This window comes from Rhinatrema bivittatum, chromosome 14, assembly GCF_901001135.1.
Source record: "Rhinatrema bivittatum chromosome 14, aRhiBiv1.1, whole genome shotgun sequence".
NCBI classification, from domain to species: domain Eukaryota; kingdom Metazoa; phylum Chordata; class Amphibia; order Gymnophiona; family Rhinatrematidae; genus Rhinatrema; species Rhinatrema bivittatum.
Genome location: NC_042628.1, coordinates 16,763,094 through 16,790,339, shown reverse-complemented (window position 1 = coordinate 16,790,339; position 27,246 = coordinate 16,763,094). Strand labels below are relative to the sequence as shown.

Below are 27,246 nucleotides of genomic sequence, written 5' to 3'. Positions count from 1 at the left end.
GATGTGTGGGTGAGAGCATGTATGAGCATGAAAGAATTTGTGTGAGAGAGAGGAAGGAGAAAGTTCCTGGCCCCCCCCCCCCCCCCCCCCACTAATCCAAGGAAATCTCAGGGTGATGGAAATCAAAAGTTCCCAGGTATGCCTCTCGTTCTAGAGCCTGCTTTCCATTGAAAAAGGCTCACCTCCTGGACATGGAAACCTTTGAAATATTTGAATGTCTCTATCACATCTCCTCTCTCTCTCACCTTTCCTCTAGGGTATACATGTTTAGATCTTTAAGTCTATCTCAATGTGCTTTAGAACGAAGACCACTGACCTTTTTATATCCTTTTGAAGGTGCGGTCTCCAGAACTGTGCATAGTATTCCAAGTGAGGTCTCACCAGGGCCCTTTATTTGACATAGTTATTGCTCATTGACAGTTGTTATACACAATATAATTCTAAACTGAATTTTTGTAAATGGTTGGAAACAAAATAACACATTTCCACTTTAAAGAGCATTTCACTGAGATGTTATTAAACTACATTTTATGTGATTTGATTGGAAGAAATATTTGACTATAATTTTGTACAATAACGATTTTGAATAATATAAAGCATGATGCTGATGTTAAACAATCCACTTAGGCACGATACAGATTATTTGTTCCTCCAACATGCAGCTGCATACATGGATTGTATTTGCTGGAAATGAAGAAAACGCTTAATCTACTAATGAGTAAAACTGAAGATATACCACAGCGTAGCAGCAGTGTGCATAGTAAGAATCTGCCCATTCAAGATGTAGACTTCCTTAAAGAAAGACAGATGCTATGTTTTCTCATTTCTTTCTTGAAAGAGGAATTGGTGTATTAATTTGAGGTATTTTATTTTCACCAGATGACATTTCTTGAATTCTTTGAGGCTCTCATTGGTTGTGCCCAGGCATATGTTACCGATCATTTGCTTCAAGGCCTAATACCTGCAGACAAAGATGGCCTCACAGAAGGAGCTCAAATTGGAAGCCAGTGGCCCAAAGAGCACGTAGAACAGGTAAGAATGATTTGTTTTCTCACTTCCTAAGAACTATATCCAGCTCAAGAGATCATTACTAGTTTTGATTTGTCAGCATTCCCCCACCCTGTGGTCTCTCTGGATCCATACCGATGATATGCAGATACCAATAATACTTTCTAATACATTCTGCAAAAAATTAAAATATATTTTTCTAAGTTGTTGTCCATTCTTTGAAGCAAGTTCTTGAAGTTCATCACTCATTTGCAGTACTAGTTCAAACAAGTTTGGATGGCTAGCTGATATTCTAAGGAAGTCTGTGGTCTGAACATCACTGATCAGTTGATAATGCTACAGTCTCTCTCATCAGGTCCTTGTCACAAGTCAATCTGACAGGAGCTGCCACATGAATGCTTCTGCTGTGGCCTTTGGAACAGGACTGAAACCATCGTAGCTCTTGTTCTTGACATGGTGTCATTGTGGGCAAGTTAGGCAGGAGGGGAAGTTCTGCGTAAAATGTCTCTTGTACCATAAGTATCATCACAAGCAGCACCCACTAATTTAGAGGTTCATATTCAAATTTGCCATATTCAGTCACTTATTTTTTAATTTTTTTTTAATATTTCCATACTGGGTCAGACCAAGGGTCCATCAAGCCCAGCATCCTGTTTCCAACAGTGGCCAATCCAGGCCATAAGAACCTGGCAAGTACCCAAAAACTAAGTCTATTCCATGTAACCATTACTAATGGCAGTGGCTATTCTCTAAGTGAACTGAATAGCAGGTAATAGACTTCTCCAAGAACTTATCCAATCCTTTTTTAAAACACAGCTATACTAACTGTTCCTTTTCTATCTGGCTAGAATTTAGCTGGATAAGTTAGGGCCATTCCGGGGATGTAACTGGGAAGAGCTGAGTTAACTTTCTCCCACTTACCATCTCTTGGAGCCTCCCCTGCCCAGCTTGCGGTTTCCGTCCCCTTCTATTTTTTTATTTTACTCATGTTATTTTATGGTATGTTTTTTTATTTTCATGGTATGTTTTTATGTTATGTTTTGAACTATGTCTACTGACAAATGTAAACCGTTTTGACCAACTCTCGTTGTAAAAGTGGTTTATAAACCCTTTAAAATAAATAATTAAATTATCTGGCTACCTCTATTATTCAGAGGTAGCCAGATAACTTAACAGACTAACTCTAGTCAGCCCTTAGGGCTGTCCTAGAATTAGCTGGATAAACTTACCCAGTTAATTTTAAGATAGCTGGATGTATTCAGCAGTGTGGCTGCCCACTGAATATATGAGCTGGATTAGAGTCCCTAATTTCTTTCTATTTCATTCTTGAGCAGAAATAAGCATTTGAAGTTTTGAAAAGGTTTTCCTATGTAGTTACTCCTGTCACTCTGGATGAATCAGTCTACTGCCAGTTTATCACAGCTCTAGCCTCAAGGTATGAGTAGAAGACACAAAGCTGGAGTAACCTGAAGGAAGAGATGTTAGGAACAGGGGATTAGATCTAATAAGATCTGGATGCCTGTTTCTAACAAATATTATATTAAAAAATATTTTAGGGGAAAAGAAAAGACTTGGAGGCAAAAAAAAAAAGAGGTAAGTTGATCTTTTGAGGGCTGTAGCTTCCTTGTAGTTTTAATGCAAATATCATCAGTAACCATACAGTGATGCCATGAACAACCACATGACATCAATAAAGCTATTATTTGAAATGTTAAGAAAAAATGCAAAGATTTTAGTTAATGATACATTCTTCTCTCTAAGCAAAAGCTTCAAGACAAGGAACATTTTTTAGGCACCATTTCTAGTCAATCATTGGAAAATTTGGGAATGCCATCAATGTTGCCAAAATCCAGCCGAATACCTTTTACTAGTAAGTATTTGTAGTGATGGAATAAAAATGCCTTTTCTGAGATTCTGACCAAAACAGATGCAGTACTTTCCATATCCTCCAGTAATGATTGCCCCCTTCTCTCAGTTTTCCTTATTTAAAAGGACTATTTTTTATTTATTTTTTTACTAGATTCCAATGACCTATGGATAAGATATTAATTGTAAAACTGGTCTCTTACCGGTAGCCTTTTAATTTATTTCACCGAAAGTTTAATTCTCTCGCTTTGGCTTTAGTCAAATCATCATAATGTCTACAGTGGGATCAGGTAGCAGCGCCTTAGCCCTCCCTCCATTTTGGACAAGTTCTCACTTTCAACCCAAAAACCCAAGAAGGGACAATGCTCAGCTTATCTCTGAGACCCTACACTTGAATCTTGGCTAAAAGGCTGAAAAGTGAAGACATGAAGGCAAAGCGCCTCAATAACATTTTAACATGAGTGATTCAAACATTGGCAGTTTTACATCAGGACCAATGTAATAAGTCATGCGGACTCTCCCGCGGGATTTTACTTCTGTTTTAGCACGGAGTTTGCAGCGCTGACCCAACTCCAGTATGTAATAGAGGTTTTAGCATCAAAAAACCTGCAGAAAAATGAGTCTCTCTCCATACAGATTTCAGGGGAATAAGCTTATCGTGCTAGTAAGGGGGCTGCATTGCAGGCCTTTTACCATGGCCAGAGATAGGAGTTAAGTTGCCTTAATATGAAGGGGGCCATCGAATCCCAGTCGGGCCAGGCGGTCAAGTCCTTCCTCCCACCTTCAAAATAAAGTTTTGACTAGGCCCAGGCCAAGCAAGTTCTTCTCCCAGAGCAGGGCTGGGTAAATCCGACCCCCCCCCCCTTTCAAATTAGCTAGCCCAGAGCAAACCTCACCTTCCTGAACATCTCCCCCACCCGTTAAATAGCCTTGAGCCCTCCACATCCCTCCAGCCATTTTGGAGGGTTGGTCCTCCACTGTCAGCGACAGGGCCAATCCCCCTTTCAGAATAATGAAAGTACAACCTTCTGAAAGGGGATTGGTCGTTTCACTGACGGATGGTAGAGGAGGGGACCAGTTGGACAGTGGAGTGAATAAATTAAGTACAACTGGGCTATTTTATGGGTGGGAGGGAGGATGGACTCACATAGCCCTGCTCTGGGAGAGTTCAGTTGACTGCCACTGAGGGAGCAACCCTGCAGCGGAAGTAAGGTCTTCTCTGGTTGGGGTTTCCTCAGCAGGATTTTGAGGACTTGAGGCTATTTTAAGGGTGGGAGGGAGGTTCGGCCCGCTCTGGGAGGGAGAGCAGACATGCACGGCCCAGCTAATTTGAAGGTGGATGGGAGGAAGGACACGCCTAGCCTGGCCAACCCTCAGAGTGGAGTTTGATGTCCTCAGCACTCCATTTTGAACTATTTTTAGCTTGAATGCAGAATTAATGGCATGCAAAATGGCCATGGAGTAAAAAAAAGAAGAAAAAATTGTTTAGTGTACTTTTTTTTTCTGTGTTTTTACTCCTGGTCTAGTTGTATGTCAGCTTCCTTGTTTTATTTAACATGTGTGTTAAATAAAACCTATGCTAAAATTTAACTCCAATTTTAGCATGAATGTTATTACATCAGCCCCTTGTGAATATATAGCATAATGTATATTTAAGAGAAGGGAGCACATTTATTTAGCTCTTTTTTTGTGTGGTCCACGCCATTGCTCCCTCACGAGTGGTACACTCATAATCACACCCCCTTTGTACCTACTTCTAGAACAGTTCCACTGAAGTTCAGCAGGGAGACAAATTTCCTGTGCTAGTCTTAAAATATAACTTTAATTCTTCTATTGCCATACACCTGCAGGGGGCAGTGTAAATCCTTGGGAGTAGCCACTGTCTGATGTGGGACGAGACCGTCATGTGCTTCCATGCTAAGCACAGGAAGCCACTTAGAAACTCGTTTAGAACCTGTTCATGCTTCAGAAAGACACAAGAAGCTTTGTTTTTTGATGACTTATTAATGCTAGGCAAGCTCTATTAGGGTTTTATTCACATAGAAAGTGACTGTTTTCTTTCTTTGTAGTTTTAAAAAAGCAAGCCATCTCTGTTCCATGCCTTCCACTCCAGCAAGATAAGGACTTAAACAAAGAAGGAATAACGCAGTCCTTGCCCTCTCTGCATCTACATCAAGAATCACTGATCAGTGTCATAAATGGAACAGGTTGATATTGAGCTTTTATTTCATATAAGATCTTTGTATATACATGTATTTTTTAGCAATAACAATAGACTTACTATCAAGGTGCTGCAAAAGACTATCCTGCTCACTATGGGGTAGATTTTAAAAGGTGCGCGCGGGACTAGATTTGTTCGCGCAATCCGGCGCGAACAAATCTACTCCCGATTTTTATAACATGTGCGCGCACATGTTATAAAATACAGGGTCGGCGCGTGCAAGGCTGCGCAAAATCGGCAGCCTGCGCGCGCCGAGCCATGCAGCCATTCTCCGTTCCCTCCGAGGTCCCCCCCCAACCTTTATTTTACAAGTTGCGCCGGCCAGCAGCCAGCATGCCATGTTCCGGTCCGGAGGCTGCGGCCATGCCCCCGGGCCGGAACCACGTCTGCAGCCCCGCCCCTGGTGACACACCAGCCGTGACACGCCCACGACACGCCCCCCCCCCCCAGGAAAGCCCTGGGACTTACGCGTGTCCCGGGTCTTGCTCGGCGCGCACATGGGGTGGAAGGGGCAGCTTTTAGGGGTTACACGCGTAACCCTTTGAAAATCTGCCCCTTTATCTTTTCAGGGGCAGGCCCTACACTATGGAATTCACTGCCTGACTCCCTCAGCTATGTTCTGCCATCCTTAACAAATCCAGTACAACCTCCTTCCCTGTACGTACCAGGATCAGTCCAGGACACCTGGGTTGTGACTCCGCACCAGTAGATGGAGACAGACTAAAACTTGTGGGCGGAGCATATATGCCCCTGTGCCAGTCACAGCCCCTCAGTCTTACTCTGTCTCCAGTAGGTGGTGCAGGTCTGGTCACAGCCCTGTCGGGCCTGATTCTGGTTTTGTTGTCAGGTTCGCTTTTGGCTTTTATTTTCTATTAGGCCTATTTGGGTTTTTTTCTGCAAATTGAGGTTTGTTTAATTGTTTAGTTTAGTCCCGGTTGCCCTGCCTCCCTGGGGAGTTGAGAGGTCCTGAGGGGACTACCCTCCCCAGGTTGAGGCCGCTGCTAGGGTCGAGGACCCGGCTGGTCTAGTAGCAGCGTCAGGGGTGACACCGGGGAGCCCGGTTCACTCACCCCTGCAGGACATAGGGCTTTTCAGTACCAGGGACAGCGTTTTTTTCTGTAAAAAAAAAAAAAAAAAAGTGTTTTATTTTTATTTTCTGTCGGCTCTCCGTTTCCTGGCGTTGCGCTCCGTTCCGCTCAAGGGGGGGGCATCGTCGGCAGGGGGGAGGTTGCCGTTTTCTGCCGCGGTGATTTTCTAATTTTTTTCAGCGTCCCTCATTGTTTTTCGGCGTGTACTTTTCTTTCCCGCGGTTTCAGCCATGCCGCGCGGCTCGCAGTGCAGGGCCTGCGGCTCGGCGCGCGCGCGTGTCTCTCCCGGGACGGCCTTTACTCGGACTGCGTCCCGGGAGACGAGGGATCATCGGGGGCACCTCGGGGGGCCCGTTCCCGGGTGGCACGATCGCCGTCGCAGGTGGGGGGAGCCCCTGACAGGCCTTCTGATCCTTTCCCGATTTCTGCGGGAGTGGCGGCCATCTTGTCCACCGGCCGGGTAGTCTCGCGCGAGACGGTGGGGGGCCTCGGTCTTGCCCCCTGAGCTATCCCCGCAGCGGGGTGCGGCGGGGGAGGGCCCCTCGGAGGGGCCCCGGTCCCGGGGGACTTCGGAAAACGATTCCTCGGATTCAGGCGAGTTCTCAGAGGTTTTGGTGCTTTTGCTGCGCAAGGTGCTCCGATATAGGCGAAGTAAGCACAGCCGGAGGGACGCCTTGCGCGCGCGCGGGTCCACCGGTCCCCGCCGAAGAAGAAGCCAGCCAGGAGGGCGGCGAAGGTCGCCCAGGGCGCGGACCGGAGCAAGCGGCTTCCGCAAGGGGTGCCGCAGGACTCGGAGTCCGAAGAATCCGCCGGGGCGGACACGGAGGCCTCTGAGGAGCCCGGGCCGGGACGGCAGCATCAGATGGCTCCGCGCAGCCCCGTACAGGGAAAGGAGCACAGGCCGTCGACGGGGATGACCCCAAGGTGGTGCGTTTGTTCCGTAGGGAGGAACTGTCGCCGCTTATCCCGGCCATTCTCCAGGAGTTGGGGATTGAAGCCCCTCCGGTGGTGGTCCGCCAGGAGGCAAATATGGATCCCGTTCTGCTCGGGCTCACAGGGCCGGCGGTCGCTTTTCCTTTTCATTTTTCGGCCACGGATATCCTCTTCAAGGAATGGGATACTCAGGAGTTGGGTCTGAAGGTCAGCAAAGCCATGGACAAGCTTTACCCTTTGCCGGAGGACGCGCTGGAGCTCCTCCGGCTTCCAAAGGTGGATTCGGCGGTGTCCGCTGTCACGAAGAGGTCTACCATCCCGGTCACGGGAGCAACCCTCCGGGATATTCAAGACCGGAAGTTGGAGGTTCAACTCAAAAAGATTTTCGAGGTTTCTGCCCTAGGAGTGCGGGCCGCCATTTGCATGAATTTTGCTATGCGGGCTAGTCTGCGCTGGGCTCAAGTCCTTCAGGCGAATGCGGATCTCTCTGCAGAGGAGGCTTCTCAAGCAGACAGGTTGGAGGCGGCCATTGCCTATGGGGCTGATGCTCTCCATGATCTTTTGCGCACCTCAGCTCGCTCCATGGTGGCAGCGGTGTCGGCGCGGCGTCTTCTTTGGCTGCGCAACTGGGCAGCGGATGGCTCTTCCAAGGCTCACCTCGGGGCATTGCCATTTAAGGGGAAATTGCTATTCGGCAAGGAGTTAGACGATTTGATGGTTTCCCTGGGTGAGAATCGAGCGTTTAAGCTGCCGGAGGATAGGGCCCGGCCGCGATCTTCCTTCTCAGGAAGAGCCCGGTTCCGGGGGCCCAGGAAGTCCAGACCGCAAAGATCCTCTGGACCCACGTATAGACCGTCGTCCTCGCGGAACGTTCAGTGGCAGCAGTCCTTTCGGGGCAAACGTTTTGGCCGGCAAGGAGGGGCTCCGTCTGGTGCGGGGTCCAAGCCTTCACAATGAAGTTCGGCCGGCCCATCCCTCCTCGCGTCCTCGGCACGTTGTTCCAAACGTGGGGGCGCGTCTCTCCTTCTTCCTCGAGGAATGGGCCAGCATGACGTCGGATCAGTGGGTCCTCGACGTGATAAGACACGGCTACGAGTTAGATTTTGCTCGCATCCCAGCGGACAAATTTCTGGTCTCACCCTGCAAGGATCCCAAGAAGAAGGCGGCGGTGCTAGACACCATCCAAAGACTAGAAAGCTTGGGAGCCATCTCTCCGGTTCCGGCCAATCAGTACGGCAAGGGCCGTTACTCCATTTACTTCATAGTCCCCAAGAAAGACGGCTCTTTCCGCCCCATTCTGGATCTGAAGGGAGTCAACAGATGCCTTCGGGTCCCTCATTTCAAGATGGAAACCATTCGTTCCGTGATCGCGTCAGTGCGCCCCGGCGAATTCCTGGCGTCCCTAGATCTCACAGAAGCAAACCTTCATGTGGGCATCCATCCAGCGTATCAGCAGTTCCTGCGGTTTTGCATTCTGGGCAGGCACTTCCAGTTCCGGGCGCTCCCATTCGGCCTGGCGACAGCGCCTCGGAGATTCACGAAAGTGATGGTGGTCGTAGCGGCGCAGTTGCGACGGGAAGGCCTGCTGGTTCACCCTTACCTCGACGATTGGCTGATCCGGGCGAAGTCTCAGTCTGTGTCGGCAGGCGGTGGCCAGGGTGTTACAGCTCTTGCAGTCCCTGGGCTGGGTGGTCAACTACAACAAGAGTCATCTCGAACCTTCTCAGTCCTTGGAGTATCTTGGAGCCCTTTTCGACACGAAACGAGGCAAGGTGATTCTCTCTCAGGAACGAATATGCAAACTGCAGTCTCAGGTACTACGTCTTCTGTCGCTACACCGGCCACGAGTCTGCGATTACCTGACGGTTCTGGGATCTATGGCATCCACGCTGGCGTTAGTCCCTTGGGCGTTCGCTCATCTACGGCCGCTGCAGTCCTCATTGCTTTCCTGCTGGAAACCAGTTTCAGAGGAGTTCTATCTACCTCTACCTCTCGAGGGGAAGGCGCGATCCAGCCTGAGCTGGTGGCTGGATTCCACACATCTCTCCTGTGGCGTGTCCCTTATGGTGCCCGACTGGACGGTGGTGTCCACGGATGCCAGTCTTTCCGGCTGGGGGGCAGTGGGCCAAGGGAAGTCGGTTCAGGGTCTGTGGTCAGAGTCGCAGACCCGGTGGTCTATCAACCGGCTGGAGACCAGAGCGGTCCTTCTGGCGCTGCATGCCTTTCTACCCCTAGTACGCGGACGGGCGGTCCGGGTATTGTCGGACAACGCTACCACCGTGGCTTACATCAATCGCCAGGGCGGGACAAGAAGTCCTCTAGTGGCGGAGGAGGCGCGGCTCTTGATGCTCTGGGCAGAGCGGCATCTCAGCCATCTCGCTGCGTCCCACATCGCAGGAGTCGACAACGTACAGGCGGATTTTCTCAGCCGTCACCGCCTGGATCCCGAAGAGTGGGAGCTGGCGGACGAGGCGTTTCTCTTCATCTGCAAGACTTGGGGAATGCCCCACATGGATCTGATGGCCACGTGGCACAACGCAAAGGCTCCGAGATTTTACAGTCGACGTCGCGAAAGGGGCGCAGAGGGAGTCGATGCGTTGGTGCTTCCCTGGCCGGCGGGAGTGCTTCTGTATGTGTTCCCACCGTGGCCCATGATCGGCAAGATTCTGCGGCGCATAGAATTGCACCCGTCCAACGTGATCATGGTGGCGCCGGAGTGGCCGCGCCGTCCCTGGTTTGCGGACTTAGTCCAGTTGTCGGTGGCTGCACCCCTTCGACTTCAGGGGTTCGCGGGGCTTCTTCGGCAGGGCCCCGTCTGTTTGGAGGATGCGGATCACTTCTGTCTCGCGGCATGGCTTTTGAGAGGTATCGCTTGAAAAGAAAAGGCTACTCTGATGCGGTCGTTGCTACGTTGCTGAGATCCAGAAAGCAGTCTACATCCCTAGCTTATGTTCGGGTCTGGGTCGTCTTTGAGGAATGGTGCGTGGAGCGGGGTCTGGATCCCACTTCCGCTTCTATTTCCGATATTTTGGCGTTTCTCCAGGCGGGGCTCGCCAAAGGCTTAGTGTGCAATTCCCTTCGGGTTCAAGTGGCGGCGCTTGGGTGTTTGCGAGGTAAGGTCCGGGGAGTCTCTCTGGCTCTTCACCCGGATATCTCCCGTTTTCTTCGGGGGGCTAAACACCTCCGTCCTCCTTTGCGCCTCCCTTGCCCGTCTTGGAACCTCAACTGGGTGCTCTCTGCCTTATGTTCCGCGCCGTTTGAGCCCCTGAAACGTTCTACGCTCAAGGATCTCACGTTAAAAACTGTATTCCTGGTGGCGATTGCGTCGGCCCGTCGTGTTTCGGAATTACAGGCATTGTCCTGTAGGGAGCCCTTCTTGCGCATCTCCGATTCCGGGGTTTCCTTGCGGACGGTTCCTTCCTTTCTTCCTAAGGTCGTGTCGGCTTTCCATTTGAATCAATCGATTGAACTCCCCGCTTTCGCGGTTGGGGAGTCTTCGGACCCGAAAACGAGAGACTTGAGAAAGCTAGATGTGCGGAGGTCCCTTCTTCGCTATCTTGAGGTTACCAACCCGTTTCGGGTGACGGATCATCTGTTTGTGTTGACTTCGGGCCCAAAGAAAGGTTCTGCGGCGTCCCGCACAACCATTGCCCGTTGGCTCAAGGAAGCCATTGGTTCCGCGTACATTCTGTGCGGAAAATCGCCGCCGGTGGGTCTTCGGGCTCATTCGACGCGGTCTCACGCTGCGTCTTGGGCGGAATCTACTCAGGTGTCGCCTCAAGAGATTTGCAGGGCGGCTACCTGGAAGTCGTTGCATACCTTCATTAAACATTACCGGTTGGATGTTCAAGCTCCTGAAGCTGGGGGTTTTGGAGAGAGGGTACTCCGAGCGGGACTCTCTGCTTCCCACCCTTGGTAAGTTAGCTCTGGTACATCCCAGGTGTCCTGGACTGATCCTGGTACGTACAGGGAAAGGAAAATTAGTTTCTTACCTGATAATTTTCGTTCCTGTAGTACCAAGGATCAGTCCAGGATCCCGCCCACAGTGCTGCGCTATAGTAACGGAGAGTCCGCTCATTATTGTTTTCAGTGCGCTGACCCCTTGTTTATTCGTTCTCCCGGTTGGAGAGTCTGGTTCCTGTAGGGGTGTTGGAATTTTTTCCCGTTTAAATAGCAAGTTTGTATGGTTAGCTATGGTTGCCTTATGGCTTTTCTACTTTGACATTACGTATGACTGAGGGGCTGTGACTGGCACAGGGGCATATATGCTCCGCCCACAAGTTTTAGTCTGTCTCCATCTACTGGTGCGGAGTCACAACCCAGGTGTCCTGGACTGATCCTTGGTACTACAGGAACGAAAATTATCAGGTAAGAAACTAATTTTCCTTTTTTATTTTTTATATATCTTTCTTTTAATAATTTAACTGTTTTTATTTCTTCTGCTTTAACTTGTTCCCTTTTTGTCCCCTATTTCTATTTTGAATATTGTATTTCCTTCTTTTTAATGTAAACCACTTAGATCTTACAAAAAATTGGTAGAAGCGGTATATAAAAGGTTTTAAATAAATAGATTATAAAAATATTAGGGGCGCCGGGCAAGCATTACCGATGCTCACCTGGAGCAGGGAAGTAACTTCTAACATAGGCTTCAAGAAATGAGTGAAGGGGGAAGCAGTGGAAAGGCTGCTGGGATTTCCTGAGCCCCACCAGCGTAAGATTAAAAAAAAAAAAAAAAAAAAAGCAACAGTGTCAAGCTTGGTGCGATTTCCCAGGCCCCAGCAGCAGCAGAAGTGGCACGAGATGGGTGGAGTGGCCAGTATGAGGAAATCTAATGCAAAATGCTGACAGAGTAGCTAGTAATGTGGGCAACATGGTGACAGTGGGATTCAATTATCTGAGTATCAAATGAGTAAATGTCACATCAGGACATGCACATCATCACCTCCCCTTACCACCATTCCATCCCCACCCAACACTCGCATGCCACCCTGCTTCCATAACCAGGGGTGCAAGGGGAAGGCTACAAAATGGAGAATGTGAGAGGGAAGCACCCATCTTACACTACATCACCATCTCTCCCTTCCCCCTCTATCTTCCTCCACACAAGGGAGAGGGGAGGTGAACAAAGTGGAGAGTGCCCCACACATACTAACGTCTGACACATACCCCTTCTACACCATGTCTCCTCCTATACACACATGTATACCGGGGGAAGGAGGGGGCTACAAAGCTGAGAGCGTGAGAGGAGGGGAAAAAAGTGCATGCATACACACACACACACACACACTATGTCCCCATTTATACCCCCCAACCCATACACACTCTCAGGAGTAAGGGGGCAAAATGGCCACATCCCACCTCTACACCAGTACTCTGCCCTCCCACACCCGTGCATGCACATGGGGGGGGGGGGGGGGGGCGGCGCTAGGAGCAGATACAAAGCAGAGAGTGTGAGGGTGGAGAGGGACAAAGCACACAAATATCCCACATCCCCCTCCCACCACACAGGTGAAGAGACAGGGAAAAAGTGGAGTGTGTGTGTGTGGGGGCGGGGGGGAAAGAGTGCCCCCAGCCATACCCCTTTACCCATGGGCAGGGTTGACAAGCGAAGTGAGCAGAGATGCTGCCCCTAATTTAACAAAACTGGTTTCATAGGTTTGGTCTTATTGTTTCTTTTTTCACATTAAAACTTGCTGTCTGGTATTTTGTTATTTTTTGGGATATAGGAAAATTGGTTCTTACCTGCTAATTTTCGTTCCTGGAATATCACAGATCAGTCCAGACTCCTGGGTTTTGCCTCCCTGCCAGCAGATGGAGACAGAAAAAAAGCTTTACTGACATTATTAACCTAGACTGCCATCTACAATACCTCAGTATGACCTGTACCCAAGCCAAGATGAGAATAACTAGAGCAATAACTGAGACCCTCAACAAACAGCAGGAAGGCGGAGCCTCTTATGAAAAACTTGTTCCAACCACATTAGAACATTATTCAACCAAATAACCCACTCTGCATCATTTATATACTGCCATGATGAACGGGCTTTACTGAACAGGCAGGGCTCTGGACTGAGCTGTGGTATTCCAGGAATGAAATTAGCAGGTAAGAACCAATTTTCCTTTCTTGTTCATATCCCAACTCAGACCAGACTCCTGGTATGTACCCAAGCTCCCCTAACCGGGACAGGAACATGATAGCCCTGCTCGTAATACGCACTCTTCAAACCCCGCAGAGTCCTGATCTCGGACATCCAACCGGTAATATCTGTAGAAAGTGTGTAACGACTTCCAAGTAGGCACCTGCCAGAATTCTTGCAGAGAAACCAGCTGATACTTGCATGTCTAAGCTGAGTGATCCCTTAGATCCTCTGGAACCAGATAGCCTCTACATATTCACACCAAGCCAATTTCGTCATTCAGTCATTGCGCAATAGTAACCTTGGATGCCTTGCATTCCTTTTTTGGCCCATTCTAAAGCACAAAAAGATGATCCGATCTCCACAAACGTTTAGTCACCTTGAGATACCTTAACAAATGCCTACTGCACATCCAACACACGAAGTTCCATAACATGCGGCACAGATGAATCCAAATTTGGAAATCGTGAAGTTTAGATGAAAGGCCAAAAACCAACCTTCGGCAGAAATGAAGACACCATTGGCAGACACACCCCATTCTCTGTACTGTAACTTGAAAAAAGGGATCTGTACAAGACAAAGCCTGAAGCTCTGAAATTCTTCTGGCTGAACAAATTGCCACCAAACAAATTGCCACCAAAAATCGCCTTCAGGGATAAATCCTTTAGAGTTGGCGTCAGCAATGGCTTAAAGAGAGCCTTACACAACACCCTCAGCACCAAATTAAGATTCCATGAGGGACACACTTTCTGTATTGGAGGCTGCAAGTGTTTTTCGCTTTGATGCGAGACCAGGGATACTCCCTGTATCTTACCAGGAAGACAGCCTAAAACCGCCACCTGAACATAGGAGTTATAGGCTAGACCCTTCACTAGACCTTTATGCAAAAAGGGTGAAGATGTGGAAAATTGAAGCCCGAGTAGGCTGCATGCCCTGCTAAACACACCAAGCTTCAAAAAATCCTCCATTCCTTAACATAAGCCAAGGATGTGGATGGCCAACTGGCCTACAGTCAGGTAGCAATGACAACTTCGCAATAACCCTTCCAACTCAAGCGTTTCCTCTCTAAAGCCAAGTCACAAGACAGAAGGGACCTGCCTCATCTGAAAATATAGGACCTTAGTGCAAGAGTCTCGGAATGTGACTGAACCTTAACGGACTGTCCACCACTAGGTTTGCTAGGTCCATGAACTACAGGTGATGTGGCCACTCCAGAGTCATGAGAATCACTTCACCCGGGTTTCTCTCTAAGTACTATAGCACCTTTCCACCAAGAAGAAGAATCCTCTATGACCACAGTAGCACCAGAGCATTAATTCCTTCCACTCTGCCTGCAACTGTAAAAGCATTCCGCCTTGGCAATTCATTTTGTTGCCATCAAGTTCATGTAAGGTGTTCCCCACCTGGCCTTTCTCTGGGGTCCAATTTTTGCCTGCTGAGAAAATCCACCTGCACGTTGTCCACCCCGGCTATGTGAGACACACTACCAGAACTGCCTGGTGCTGCTCCACCACTAAGCCTCCAATGAAACCATCCAACTTTTGGTCTCTCCCTGTTAGTTGATATAAGCCACCGTTGTTGCATTGTCCGATAGAACTCGCATTGCCTGAGTTTGTAACAATGACAGGATTGCAAGGCTAAGCGCACTGCTCTCGTCTCTAGCCGATAGATAGACTACAATGCCTCCACCTTCGACCATTGACCCTGTGCGGTCTGGCCCTGACACCACTACCCAACCGGAAAAACTGCATCGGTAGTCACTGTCACCCAAACATCTCTAACTCCATCTTTCTTTCCAGATTGACCTAACCAAGCCATCAGGAAAGACTGGAACTGTACTCCCCCCTGAGGGGAAGAAGAATTTGAAACTCCACTGATAATAGGTTCCTACGGGAGAGGAGCACTCTTTGAAGGGGCTGCATATATACGAATGCCCAGAGAACTAGTTCTAGAGTCGATGCCATAGACCCCATGACCTGAAAATAATCTCCTACTCTGGGCACCTTATTCTCTAGAGTCACAACAGGCAATGAACCTGACTGTGCAACTTCTCCATCTTATCCTCCTTGAAAAACACCTTGATAGTTTGGGTGTCGAATCAAGTCCTTAAGTATTCGGATTGAGATGGTATTAGATGGTTGTTCACTAGGTTGACCACCCAGCCCAGAACCAACCCTCAGCCTCTCTAGGATCCGCTGTACTGCAAGCTGACAGGGATCTGCCTACTTTGCCCGTATGCACCAGTCTTCCAGATATGGGTGTACCAGCACTCCTTCCTTCTGAAGGGCCGCCACCACCTCCAGAATCACTTTGTTGCCAAATCGAAAGGAAGGGAACAAAACTGAAAATGATCTTCCAGAATCATAACCCTCAGGCCCTTCTGGTGCTTCTGCCTGATTGGGATATGTAGGTACGTCTCTGTGAGGTCTAGTGACTCCAGGAACTCTCCCTTGCGAACTGCTGCCTCGGCCGACCACAGGGTCTCCATATGAAAACATGTATCAGAGGGCCACATTGACCTTCTTTAAATCCAGCATCAGGCTGAATGTCCCTTCCTTTTTTGGATCACAAAATAAATGGAATACCAATCTTTTCCTTGTTCTTCCCGGGGAACTGGTACTATTGTTTCTGTAGCAAGTGCTTCACTGTGTCGTGAACCGCTGTTTGGTGCGAGGAGCGCAAAGGAAGCCTATGAAGGCTTGCCGGACCAGGCAAGCAAGTTCTAATGCATAACCATTTTTTTATCACTTGCAGGACCCATTGGACTATTGTGATTCTGGTCCACTCCTCATAAAAGTGGACTGTCCCCTGACAACCAGAAGATAAGACTGGACCAGCCTTGCTTCATTGTGAAGACTCATCCCCCTACCCTGGTTCCTTGATCAGGGGTATCTTGGGTCAGTTTTCATCAAACTTGAAAGGAACAGGTCCTGCCTGAACTTTGCCTCTGTACTGCCGAAGGGCCTCTGTTCTGCTGTTACTAGCTGAGACTTTGACCAAACATCTGCAGACCAGTTTCTTAACTATAGTAGTTGCCTGACCAAAACTGCAGACATAATAATTCTGGAGGACATCCTAATCAAGTCATACAAGGCCTCTTCCATATAGGCCACTTCAGCCTCTAATCAAGCTGTCTGTTTCATGGAGGAAGATGAAGACCCCGTTGCCTGCAACTGCTAAACTTAGAGCAAAAAAGCTCTCTGCATAAAACTGCATACCATAGCTTATATACCCAAACTGAAACTTCAAAAATCCTCTTGAGGTGAACCTTCAGCTTCTAGTCCTGCATATCTATCAGCACGGTGGACCCTGCCACCGGAATGGTGGGTTTCTTGGTCACCACTGCGACTGAAGTGTCTACCTTCAGCAGTATCAAAAGCTCCAGAACCTCTTCTGATAACGTGTACAATTTTGCCGTTGCCCTTCCACCTTTTAGACCAGTCCCAGGGGTGCCCCACTCTCCGATGACAGCTTCTTTACTGATTTCTGGAAGGGAAAAGCCATAGCAGGACTTCTTAAGCCTTCCATGATAGGGTCCACTCCTTCTGAGGTAATCTGATGCCCAGCTCTTTAAGCACATGTGGAATCAAGGGCCACAATTCTTTCCTGCGAAACACAGACCACCTAGGGTCATCTCCTTTGGTCACTGGCACCTCCTCCGGATCCGGATCTGAAATGTTCTGAGGGGACTCCACCCCAGGAGACCCATCCAGCGGCCCATCCTCAGACTCCTCCCCTAGGGTCATCTTGTTGCCCAGCCAAGCTGAACACCCTCCAGATGTATTTTGTGTCCTCCCCAAGGGGATTATCCTCTTTGGTTTGGAGCACCTCAGGGAGTTCAGACAGCATGGCTACTTCCTAGCCAGTCCCTTCGTTGCCAGTAAGGTCATGTGCATGAAAAGCACAAACCTCATTTGGTAACTCCTCCATACCCTCTGAGTCCTCTTGGGCATTCAGTCAGGCACTGTAGGGGGATAAAGAAGGAGAAGCGGCAGGCCCCTGCTGACTCCTGCAACAGGAGAACATACTCCATGATGGCCCAAACCAGCTGAACAAGATGTTCTTCTTGCATTGATTGCCGCTGACATGCTGGAACAGCCTTCCTTGCACTTATTGCACATCCTTAATGAGGAAAAGATGCGGCGGCTTAGCCCCACAAGCACGGTAGCATTTCCTGACTTCATGGTCGCCATGTTATCTGCCTGCTCCTGCACTGCCAGTCACCCCACTGCCACCCCGTGGTGTCTTAGCCAGTTCCCGGTCACTCCCGTGAAAACTGTTGCTATCTCACACTGTTCTCACACAGCTCCCCGAGCCACATTGGCCTGCTTCCTGGCTGTCTGACTAAGTAAAGTTGCTCCATTTCTTTCCTTAGTTTTAACTTTTTTTTTTAAACTTTACCAATTAAAAAAAAAACATGAAAGGCTACTTCCCTGTCACTGACATCCAGACCCCCTGAAGAGCCGAGTGTCAGGAGCGGGGAAACAAGGAGGCAACCAAACCACTGGCTATCCACTCCCCACATCCAGAAGCTGCAGCAGATTAGGGTCACCAACCCCTGTTTGTCCACTCAAGCTGGGGGATGGTCCTTCCCAGAATCTAACACCCCAGGAAGTACAATTCCAATTGAAATATATCGCTTTCTTTCTTTATTTTTACTTCAGGTTTTATACCTCTACCATCTACTGGAGACAGAGAAATACTGAGGGACTGCAGGTGGTACTCACAGTTAAGTAGCAGCATCAGTAAAGCTTTTCTTCTCTGTCTCCATCTGCTGGCAGGGAGGCAAAACTCAGGAGACTGGACTGATCTGGGATATTTTATTTATTTATTTGAACGGGAACTACTGCAATTGTATTATTATTATGTTTGCACGTCTGGAGTATCAAAGAAGAAACAAGCAAGCACTCTGACATGCGCACACCAATGAAGTGTGAAGAAGAGAACAGCAAAGAAAAACAAAGCTCTCATAACATTAGGCAGCAAAGGCAAAACTGCCATGCTGCACATTATTCAGGATTTGCTGATATTAAGTCAATTCATGGAATTTAGACTGTGGTCGATTTGCACACTTTGCACAGTGATATCCACACTGAATATGTATGCAATACATTTGGCAGCAAACACAGGGCCGCCGAAAGCACTAAGCAAACTAGACCTGGGCTTGGGGGCATGAGCTATGTGGGGCCACGAGCGGCGGTGGCAAAGAGAAGCGGAGATTCGGCGGGCTGCAAGCAATGCCCAACCTGCTCGTGGCCCAGAAAACCGCACACTCGGGTGCAATCAAGGAAAGAGGTAGGTCCAAGACTGGAGGGGGGGGGGGAAGGGGGGGGGGGGGGGGGGGGGGGGAGGGCAGAAGGTGCCTAATCCCCTTGCACCGGTCCTGAGAAAACGCAGACATATCTCATGCATATTCATTATGGATATCCTGAAAACCCGATTGGCTAGGTGTAGCTTTAGGACAGGGTTGGATAATACTGGTCTAGAAGCCATGCTAGACAACATTATGGAAACAAGAAGACGAGATATATGTCAAGTAAGAAATATGATGGGCCTTCATGAAAGAACAGTATTTACTCTAGTACATAGGGTTGTCGCAGAGGGGTGGACAAGAGACGTGCCAGGCCACTGCCAGCAGCAGAGGTGTGCTTCCCTGTTGCTATTCTCATCAGCAGAGCCAGCCACACCCCCAACTCACCCCGGGGTACTGTCCCACTGGTACATTTGGATAAGCACATTCTTTACCCAAGGGCTGTACAGAATAGAAAGGGGCTGCTTTAGGTATTGGCAGTTTGTTAGACAAGACCCACATTGTACCAGCTCCATCAGTTATTAGCGATCCTCTTCCAGAAACACCAAAGTTCAGAAAGCTAATTCAGATCTGTAAAATACAAATAGAGCACTACCTTTGGAAATAAAAGCAGCTAATGATAATTGGGATTGTTTTGTTACAGAGAAACTGGATCCACTCGCTGAAGAGAAGCAAGTTGATCGGTGTATCAACCAGATCTATGTGTTCTTTGCAAAAATCTTCTTTCCTGCTTATGAACAAGAAGTCCTCGTACAGGAAGAAATCCCTAAAAACAGGGCTTGGCGGGCCGCAGCTGTTCGCGTGTTGAAGATGCAGGAAGAAGAGAGAGCACGGTGACTTTTTATATTTTTATACACACAGTAAATGTATATAATACTAGGAAACTGAATCACCCATCTGTTATACTCTGTCTATGAACAAGAAATATATTTAGGTTGTGGTTCAGAATTTCACAAGCATCAGATATCGCCATGCACGATAGGTGACATCATTCAACGGTGCATTTCTTAGCGTTCAGACAGGTGAATCCAGACATAGTGGATTATGCACCTCTACCAGCAGATGGAGACAGAGCAAAGCTGACGTCACAGTATATATACTCCTGAAGTGACATCAGCCTGCCAGTATTCTCAGTCTCCAGCAGATGGTGGGCGTGCATCTCGCTACTGGGGATTGCTTTGTTTTAGGAGAAAATAAGAAGGAAATTTAATTCATCTTGCTCTCCCTCAGTCGAGAATTCCTGAGGTGATATTTTTGGATCCTTCTCTCAGATGAGTGCCTTGGTCCGGTAGCTGATTTTCAGCTGGCGTGGACTTAGCTGTTAAAAAAAAAACCCCCAAAACCTACAGCTGAAAGGTAGCAGGTGCAGGAAGCTGAGCGTGGAGGTGAAGGTATATGCCCTCTCCCCCTGCAGCTGGAGCCCGATTCTGTACTCAGCCTGGATGGGCTGAGCTCAGGTAGAGAGTAAAATAAATAAATTCACACACACTTATCTGTGTGCACAAACTAAGCGGCCTCGTGGGAGCCCAGTTTTTTGGATGACTTGATCACCATCAAGGCACAGTGTTGAGCGTCTAAATTTTGAACTCCTAAATTTTGGGTGCCTAGTTTTTTTGCAGTGCGAATACGCATATTCCTTAGATGCTTATTACAGCGTACTGATAGGTTGCTTTGCTACAGTCACCATTAGTTTAAGTGCCTTACCCTCGGTGCTGCTTGTCATATCCGAGCAACTCAGCTTGGCATTCCCTCAAACTTGTATCAGCATTGCTTGGGGGCTCAGGGAGAATTGCCTTGTCTGATTTTACTAAGACCAGTTCTTCCCAGCCTGATGCAGGACTGGGAAAAGAGCTGTCAGAAGGGTCACCCGACTTTGGAGCTCTCCCAATTGGTTCGGCAGCGGGGGAAGGTAGTTTAGTGGGCATAGGACAGGTGCCCCCTGATTTTTGGAATGGATCCCTCTGCCTTTTCTTGGGTAGACTTTTTTCAGTGACTACAGACGTCTCTTCAGGCGCAGTGCTTGGCTGCAGTCAATCTAAACAAATCGGTGTCACAGGCAGTGAAATTCCACATGCCTGGTGCTGCGGGTAAACGTTTGGGTAAGCCTATATCGGCTGCCGGTCTTCCCGATAGGGAGCCGGATGGCACAGATGATAAAGCCAATCCTTACTCCCTGGAGGATAGGGAAATTCCTCCGGGATTGGAGCCGAATAGAACTATGTTCTGGTTCTTTCATAGAGGCTTTGATTTCCCAGATATTGAAGTTGCTGGGAGTACATGGGGCTAAATCTGTGTCTGAGCCAAAGAAAGATCCCATTTTGATTTCTTTGCGTGAAGCCTCATGTTTCTTTCCTATTATGGAAGCCATTCAAGAATTAATAGATCTTGAGTGGGGTGCTCCGGAAGCTAATTTCAAAGGGTGATGAGTGTTGGAAGAACTGAGCCCCCTAGACCCAACTGCGCAAGAGCAATTGCGCTTTCAAAAGTGGATGCACTTGTGTGTGCTGTTACCAAGTGGAGGACTATTCCCATAGAAGGGGGAGTGGCCTTGAATGATGCTCAGATAGGAGAATCGAGGCCATCCTTAAGCAGGCCTTTGAAGTGATGGCAACGAATTTGCAGATAGCTTCTTGTTGTTCCCTGTTGCCTTGCTCGTTTACTTCTCTCTCAGGAGATCAATGAATCTGTTGTGAATGCCAGGGCAATGATAGAACCAGCAGCCACCTTTTTGGCAGATGCGGGCTGCGATTTGGTCCGCACGTCATCCCGAGGGGTGGCTTCGGTAATAGCGGCCAGGTGTCAGTTGTGGCTGAGAAATTGGTCAGCCAATGCAACCTCCAAGTCTAACCTTACCAAGCTGCCTTTTAAAGGCTCACTCTTATTTGGGAGCGAGCTAGAGAAAATGGCCAATAAGGGGGTATGAGCCCTAGGTTCCTAAGTTGCCAGAAGATAAGAAACAGACACTGCACTCCTTTAGCATAAGAGGTCATATTAAGGGAAATGTTTTCAACCCTACAGCGGAGTGGCTTTTCACAGGGCTTGCCCTTTGGTTAGGTCTCTGTCCTTTCTCCCAGGTAGCCCAGATGGGGCACAGGCTCGGGTATTGGAGTCTCCCACGCTTCACAATGACGATGTGCTGACCCACTCCCGGGAACAGGAGATAGGGGTCACTTCTCTCTCTCTTATTGGAGGTGGGTTCTGGAGGTGATAAGAGATGGCTATGCGATGGAGTTTCACACTGTTCCTTGGGAAGTATTCATGGTGTCTCCCTGCAACTCTCTGCCGAAGAATCAGGCAGTGGAGTGTACTTTAAGTCTCCTTAGTCTGAGGGCTGTGGTTACAGTGCCCATGTCTCAAGAAAATACAGGCCCATATTCCACTTATTTCATGGGGCCAAGAAGGAGGGCTCTTTTCACCCCATACTGGATCTCAAGGGGGTCAACAGTCATTTGCATATGACATTTTCACATGGAAACCTTCATTTCATGTATTATTTATTTATCGTTTAACACAAAAACAGCCTAAGCAATATATAAAAAAAAAAAGGGTAAAACATCCATAATAAAACCATAAAACAAAACATACAATAGTATAACTCTAAACTGCCACATGGTGCACAAAGCTCAACACTGGAGTACTTAATCAAATGCTTGCTTCAACAAAAAGCTTTTCAGCAGGAATCAAAGTTTTTTTTATACATTCAGACATTGAGTTCCATTGGTAACAAATTCCAGCAAATTGGTGCTGCAACCAAAAAGGCAGTCTCTAGTTGTTGTAAGGCAAGCAAATCTGACTGATGGTACTTCTAATAGTCCTCATTGAGATGATCTTAACTGACAGGATGGTTTATATATCCTTAATAGAGCACTCAGTGATAATGGCTATACAGTCAGGGGAGTTTGATGTCTCTGGATTTGTCAAGAGGCATACCTACATATTCCCATCCGGCTAGAGCATCAACGGTTATTGCGTTTCGCGGTTTAGGAATTCCATTATCAGTTTTGAGTGCTACCTTTTGGTTTGCTCACCGCGCTCAGAACTTTTTCCAAGGTTATGTTGGTGGAGGAATTGAGAGAGGATGGGATGCTAGTACACTCGTACTTGGACAACTAGCTGATTCAGGCCAAGAGTCTGGAAGAGAGCCTCTGGCTGTCACACAAGGTGATCTCCTTGTTGCAGGAGCTAGGTCGGGTGGTGAACCTGGCCAAGAGTTCTTAGTTACTATATTATCTGTGTTTTGTTTGACATGAAGCATGGCAGGGTGTTCCTGCCAGAGAGCCATATTCAGAAGCTGATGGCATAGGTGCGTCTTTTGACAAACCCAATACACCCTATAGTGTGATCCTATTTACAGCTACTTGGATTGATGGCAGTGACCCTGGAGGTGGTGCCGAGGGTGAGGGCAGATATGGGTCCTCTTCAGTGCTCTCTGCTATCTCGTTGGAGCCCACAATCTCAGGACTATTTGATTTGGCTTCACCAACTGATTGTCTGCACTCAGCTGCAGTGGTGGTTTCAAGCAGATCATCTAAGAAAGGGGGTTTCCCTAAGATCACCGAACTGGCTAGTACTCACGACAGATGCGAGCCTCCTTGGTTGGGGAGCTCATTGGTCAGGAGCTGACAGAGCAAGGGTGCTGGAGTTCATAAGAGTCTCTCTGGAGCATCAATCGGCTGGAAGCCCATGCCGTCTGGTTCGCATGCTTGCAGTTCGGCGACAGATAGCAGGGTCAAGAGGTCCGGATAATTTCGGACAGTGCAACAACAGTGGCTTACATCAATTTGCAGGGAGGAACCAAGAGCCAGCAAGTGTCACAGGAAATAGCTCAATTTATGGAATAGGCGGTAGTGCATCTTCATGAGCTCTCAGCTCAGAAAAAGACAATGTAAGAGCAGACGGAGTCTAGATGTAGAAGAATGGGAATTGTCAAGCAAGGCATTTCAGCTCATAGTGGGTTGCTATGGCCTTCCATTTCTGGATTTGCTGGCAGTTTCTCACAATGCGAAGGGTCCTTGATTCTTCAGTCACAGGAGAGATCCCAAGTCCTTGGGCATCAATACCCTCGGTCCAGGAGTGGCCAGAGGGCAAGTTGCTTTATGCTCTTCCCCTGTGGCCCATGTTGGGCAGAATGATTCGGAAGATCAAGAGTCACAGGGGGCGGGTGCTTCTGGTGGCACCAATTGGCCCAGGAGACTGTGGTATACAGGTCTGTGAAGGTTCCTGGTGGACTCTTCCCTCCGGTTTTCGGTACACAGATATCTCCTACGGCAGGGACCTATTCTTCATGAAGATCCAACTCTATTTTGTCTTACGGTATGGCTCTTGAAAGGGCTTGCTTGCTAAAGCGTGGCTATTCTATTGCGGTGATTGCCACCTTGCTGTGAGCGAGAAAGTTCTCTACTTAGCTTATGTGCAGGTTTGGCGAGTGCTTGAGGCATGGTGTGAAGATCGAGAAGTTCTTCCTTGTTCAATTAAGATCCCGCTCATTTTGGAATTTTTGCAGGATGGATTGAGTAAACGGTTGGCCCTTAATTCCAGGTGGTGGCTCTTGCCTGTTTCTGAGGTCAGGTGAATGGTGGAACCTTGTTGGCTCATCCATATGTGGTTTGTTTCTTGAAAGGGAGTGAAGCATCTTTGTCTTCCCTTGCAGTTACCAGTGCCCTTATAGCGTATTAATTTAGTTTGGATTTTTTAGTGGGCCTTACTTTTTGACCAGTGCATAAAATTTCCTAGATGTTACTGACTTTGAAAACGGTGTGGCAATTTGTTTGGTGTGTAGGGTATCTGAAGTACAGGCCTTTGTCTTGTCAGGAGCCATTTCTACGAGTGACTCCGGGGGCAATACAGCTGAGGACTGTTCCTTCCTTTTTGCCAAAAGTGGTCTCTGATTTTCACTTGAATCAGTCCATTTCTCTGCCGTCTCTGGCCAGGGAAAGGGATGAGGAGGAATATCGCCTGTTATGCCTCTTGACCTCCAAGGACCTTATCTTGAGGTATTTGGAGGTTTCTAAACCTCTTAGGAAGACGGATTGCCGATTTGTTCTTCACAGTGGTAAACTTGGTGAGCTGGCATCGTGGGCTATAATAGCCCGCTGGATTAAGGATTTAGTCACGGCCAAGTATGTGGATGTTAAGCACCCGTTACCTAGTCAGGTTAGGACTCAGGTAGGCGTGGGCAGAGGTTAGATTGTCTCCCATTGACAATTGCCGAGCTGCGATGTGGTCCTCCTTACATACTTTTTCCAGGCATTATCGCCTGGATGTGCAGGCCCGGGAAGACTCAGCCTTTGCTCGTGCGCAGCCTCCTGCCCTGTTCGGGAGTAGCTTTGGTACATCCCATTGGTTCTGGATTCACCTGTCTGAAAGCTAAGAAAGGAGAAATTACTAATTTCCTTTTTTTTTTTTAGTACAGAGAGGTGAATCCACCTTCCTGCCCTTGGCTGCCGTATGGTTGTGCTATTGTCCTCCTGAGTGGCTGTATGTTCCAGCAATTACTGGCAAGTGTTACTCCAGTCCCTACACTAGTCTTAATATATTCTTTGTCTGAGCTCAGTTTTTTCCTCCTGTTGGCTGAGTGCTGGAATGGTTATCTGTTAATAATCAGGTTTGATAGTTGTCCACAGTTGGCTTTTGTAGAGAATACTGGCAGGCTGATGTCACTTCAGGGGTATATATATATATACACCATAATGTCAGCTTTGCTCAGTCTCCAACTGCTGGTACAGGTGCATAACCCACTAGTTCTGGATTCCTCTTCTGTACTAAAGAAAAGGAAATATCAGGTAAATAGTAACTTCTCCTTTGGGTTTGTTTCTCCTCTAGCCCAGAAACCTCTGGATTTCTTTTCTGGGCATGTGCAGGACTTCAAGACTAGCGACCTATCCACCATATACCCAATTTTTTAAAAACCTGTGCAGTATTACAAATTTGCCCAAATCTCCACTTTCCATTTAAACCAAGCCATTACATTGCCTGTATTCTTTCTGAAACCACATCAGTCATTCAAATAAACAGGCCTGGCAATGTAATGTTAAAGAGTTCTCTTATTCTATCCAGATAGGACTAGATCTTTGAAACTCAGAGCTCTTCCTATCTTTTGACCAGAGCAAAAAAAGAGGCTTCTGTTACTAAGAAAACCCTCACAAGCTGCATGCAACATGCCTCTGACTGCATACCTTGCTGGTGCTCTGCAGCCAATAATGGCACATCAGCTAGGAGCCGGGTCTTCTACTTGGCTCACCTTAACCCACCATCAATTCAAGACATCAGGAAGGTGATGACTTGGGCAACCGTAAACACATTTGTGAAACAATATTGTTTAGACTAGGAGTCACATTTTGATGCTAAATATTGACAATGTGTGCTTTTTACATTGATTTTACAACTTCCTGTATTTACAATCATGTTGCAAAAGAAAAAAAAAATAAACCGAAAGGAAAAGAAGACCAAATTAAAGTTTACTATAATGCAGCCTTAAGCTGGGGAGTTCCATCGTGGTGGCTGTGCTGCTTGTCTACAGAGAAAGCAGTTGCTTACCTTAAGAGGTACTCTTTGTGGACAGCAGAACTTAGTCACACAATCTCTCTCTCTCTCTCCACCCCGGGAAGTTGGACTCTAAGCTTGAAAATAGATTGTGGGAGATCGTGCAACGATGCTAGTGCAGGAAGTCCTGCGCATACCCAGAAAAGAAATCCAGAAGTTTCTGGGCTAGAGGAGAAAATGGACTGAAATGGCACTGTCAGATGGCATCACCCAGCTTGTGTGGTGGTATGTTCTGCTGTCCATAGACAACACCTGTCACTTTCTATTTTCAGAGGACAGAATGGCAGGCAAGAATAATTCTCCAGTAAGGAAGGAGTATGTGGCCATAAATTGAACAAAAATCTGTTAAAAAAAAATGTAATTGTAATCTTAACGTAAATTGGTCTTGTACAGGGAAAAGTACACTGCAAACAGTGTGGGGGAGAGTTGAGATAGATACTAGCAGATGCACAAAGTCATGTGCAGGAACAACTGTGGTGGAAAAAGGAAGTGCTAGAGAAAGATGAAAGGATCAGGGGAAAAGGGAGATGGAAGCACCAAAGCTTTCCTAATGAAAGAGAAAGCTAGGGCTTGTAATTAATGCTCAGACAACCAACTCACTTTAGGATAAAAAATGGATTGAAAGTCCTTGTCTTTGGTGCATGTGGTCAGTGCTGCAAGCCCTTCAATTCCATTCTGACTTGTTTTGTCCTGAAATATGGTTGTTTTCAGACTGAAAGCTTTGAAAGAAGCAGAAGAGGCAGCCAAACTACAAGAACAAGAGGCAACAGAAAAAATATTAGCTACACTCGAGATCTTGAAATCAGCAGTTAAAACTCACAAGGATGAGACTAAACAGTCTCAGCGACTCGCTACAGGAAAAGAAGAAACTCTGCCTCTTCCCGTAGCAGCAAGCACTAAAGTAGCCTCTGCAGCGGTAAAAAAGAAGAGAAGGGAAAGGTAGTCCAGGATCACGTCCTGCCCACGAGCCTTCTACAACAACCATTTTTACCATCCAAGCTGGTCAAAGAGTTGGAAAGCGTCCCGGCATTCGGTGATCTGATCTTCCGAGAAGTCACTTATGTTTACTGCTCCAAAATCAAAGTTATGTTGTCCTGAAAATTAAGAATTATTTTTCAATAAAACATGCTGTTTAAGTGA

The 27,246-nt window shown here is 47.7% G+C and overlaps 1 protein-coding gene across 1 annotated transcript in view; it reads left to right on the top strand.

Annotated features, from left to right (window-relative positions):
* LOC115075876 (radial spoke head 10 homolog B-like) overlaps positions 1-27,246 on the top strand; it is a 69,624-nt gene extending 42,378 nt beyond the window's left edge. The window contains exons 16-20 of the mRNA XM_029576754.1: positions 880-1,032; positions 2,770-2,878; positions 4,944-5,081; positions 19,208-19,397; positions 26,818-27,246. Coding sequence (XP_029432614.1) covers positions 880-1,032; positions 2,770-2,878; positions 4,944-5,081; positions 19,208-19,397; positions 26,818-27,049 — 822 coding nt within the window. The 3' untranslated portion in view covers positions 27,050-27,246. The remainder of the gene's footprint in view (positions 1-879; positions 1,033-2,769; positions 2,879-4,943; positions 5,082-19,207; positions 19,398-26,817) is intronic.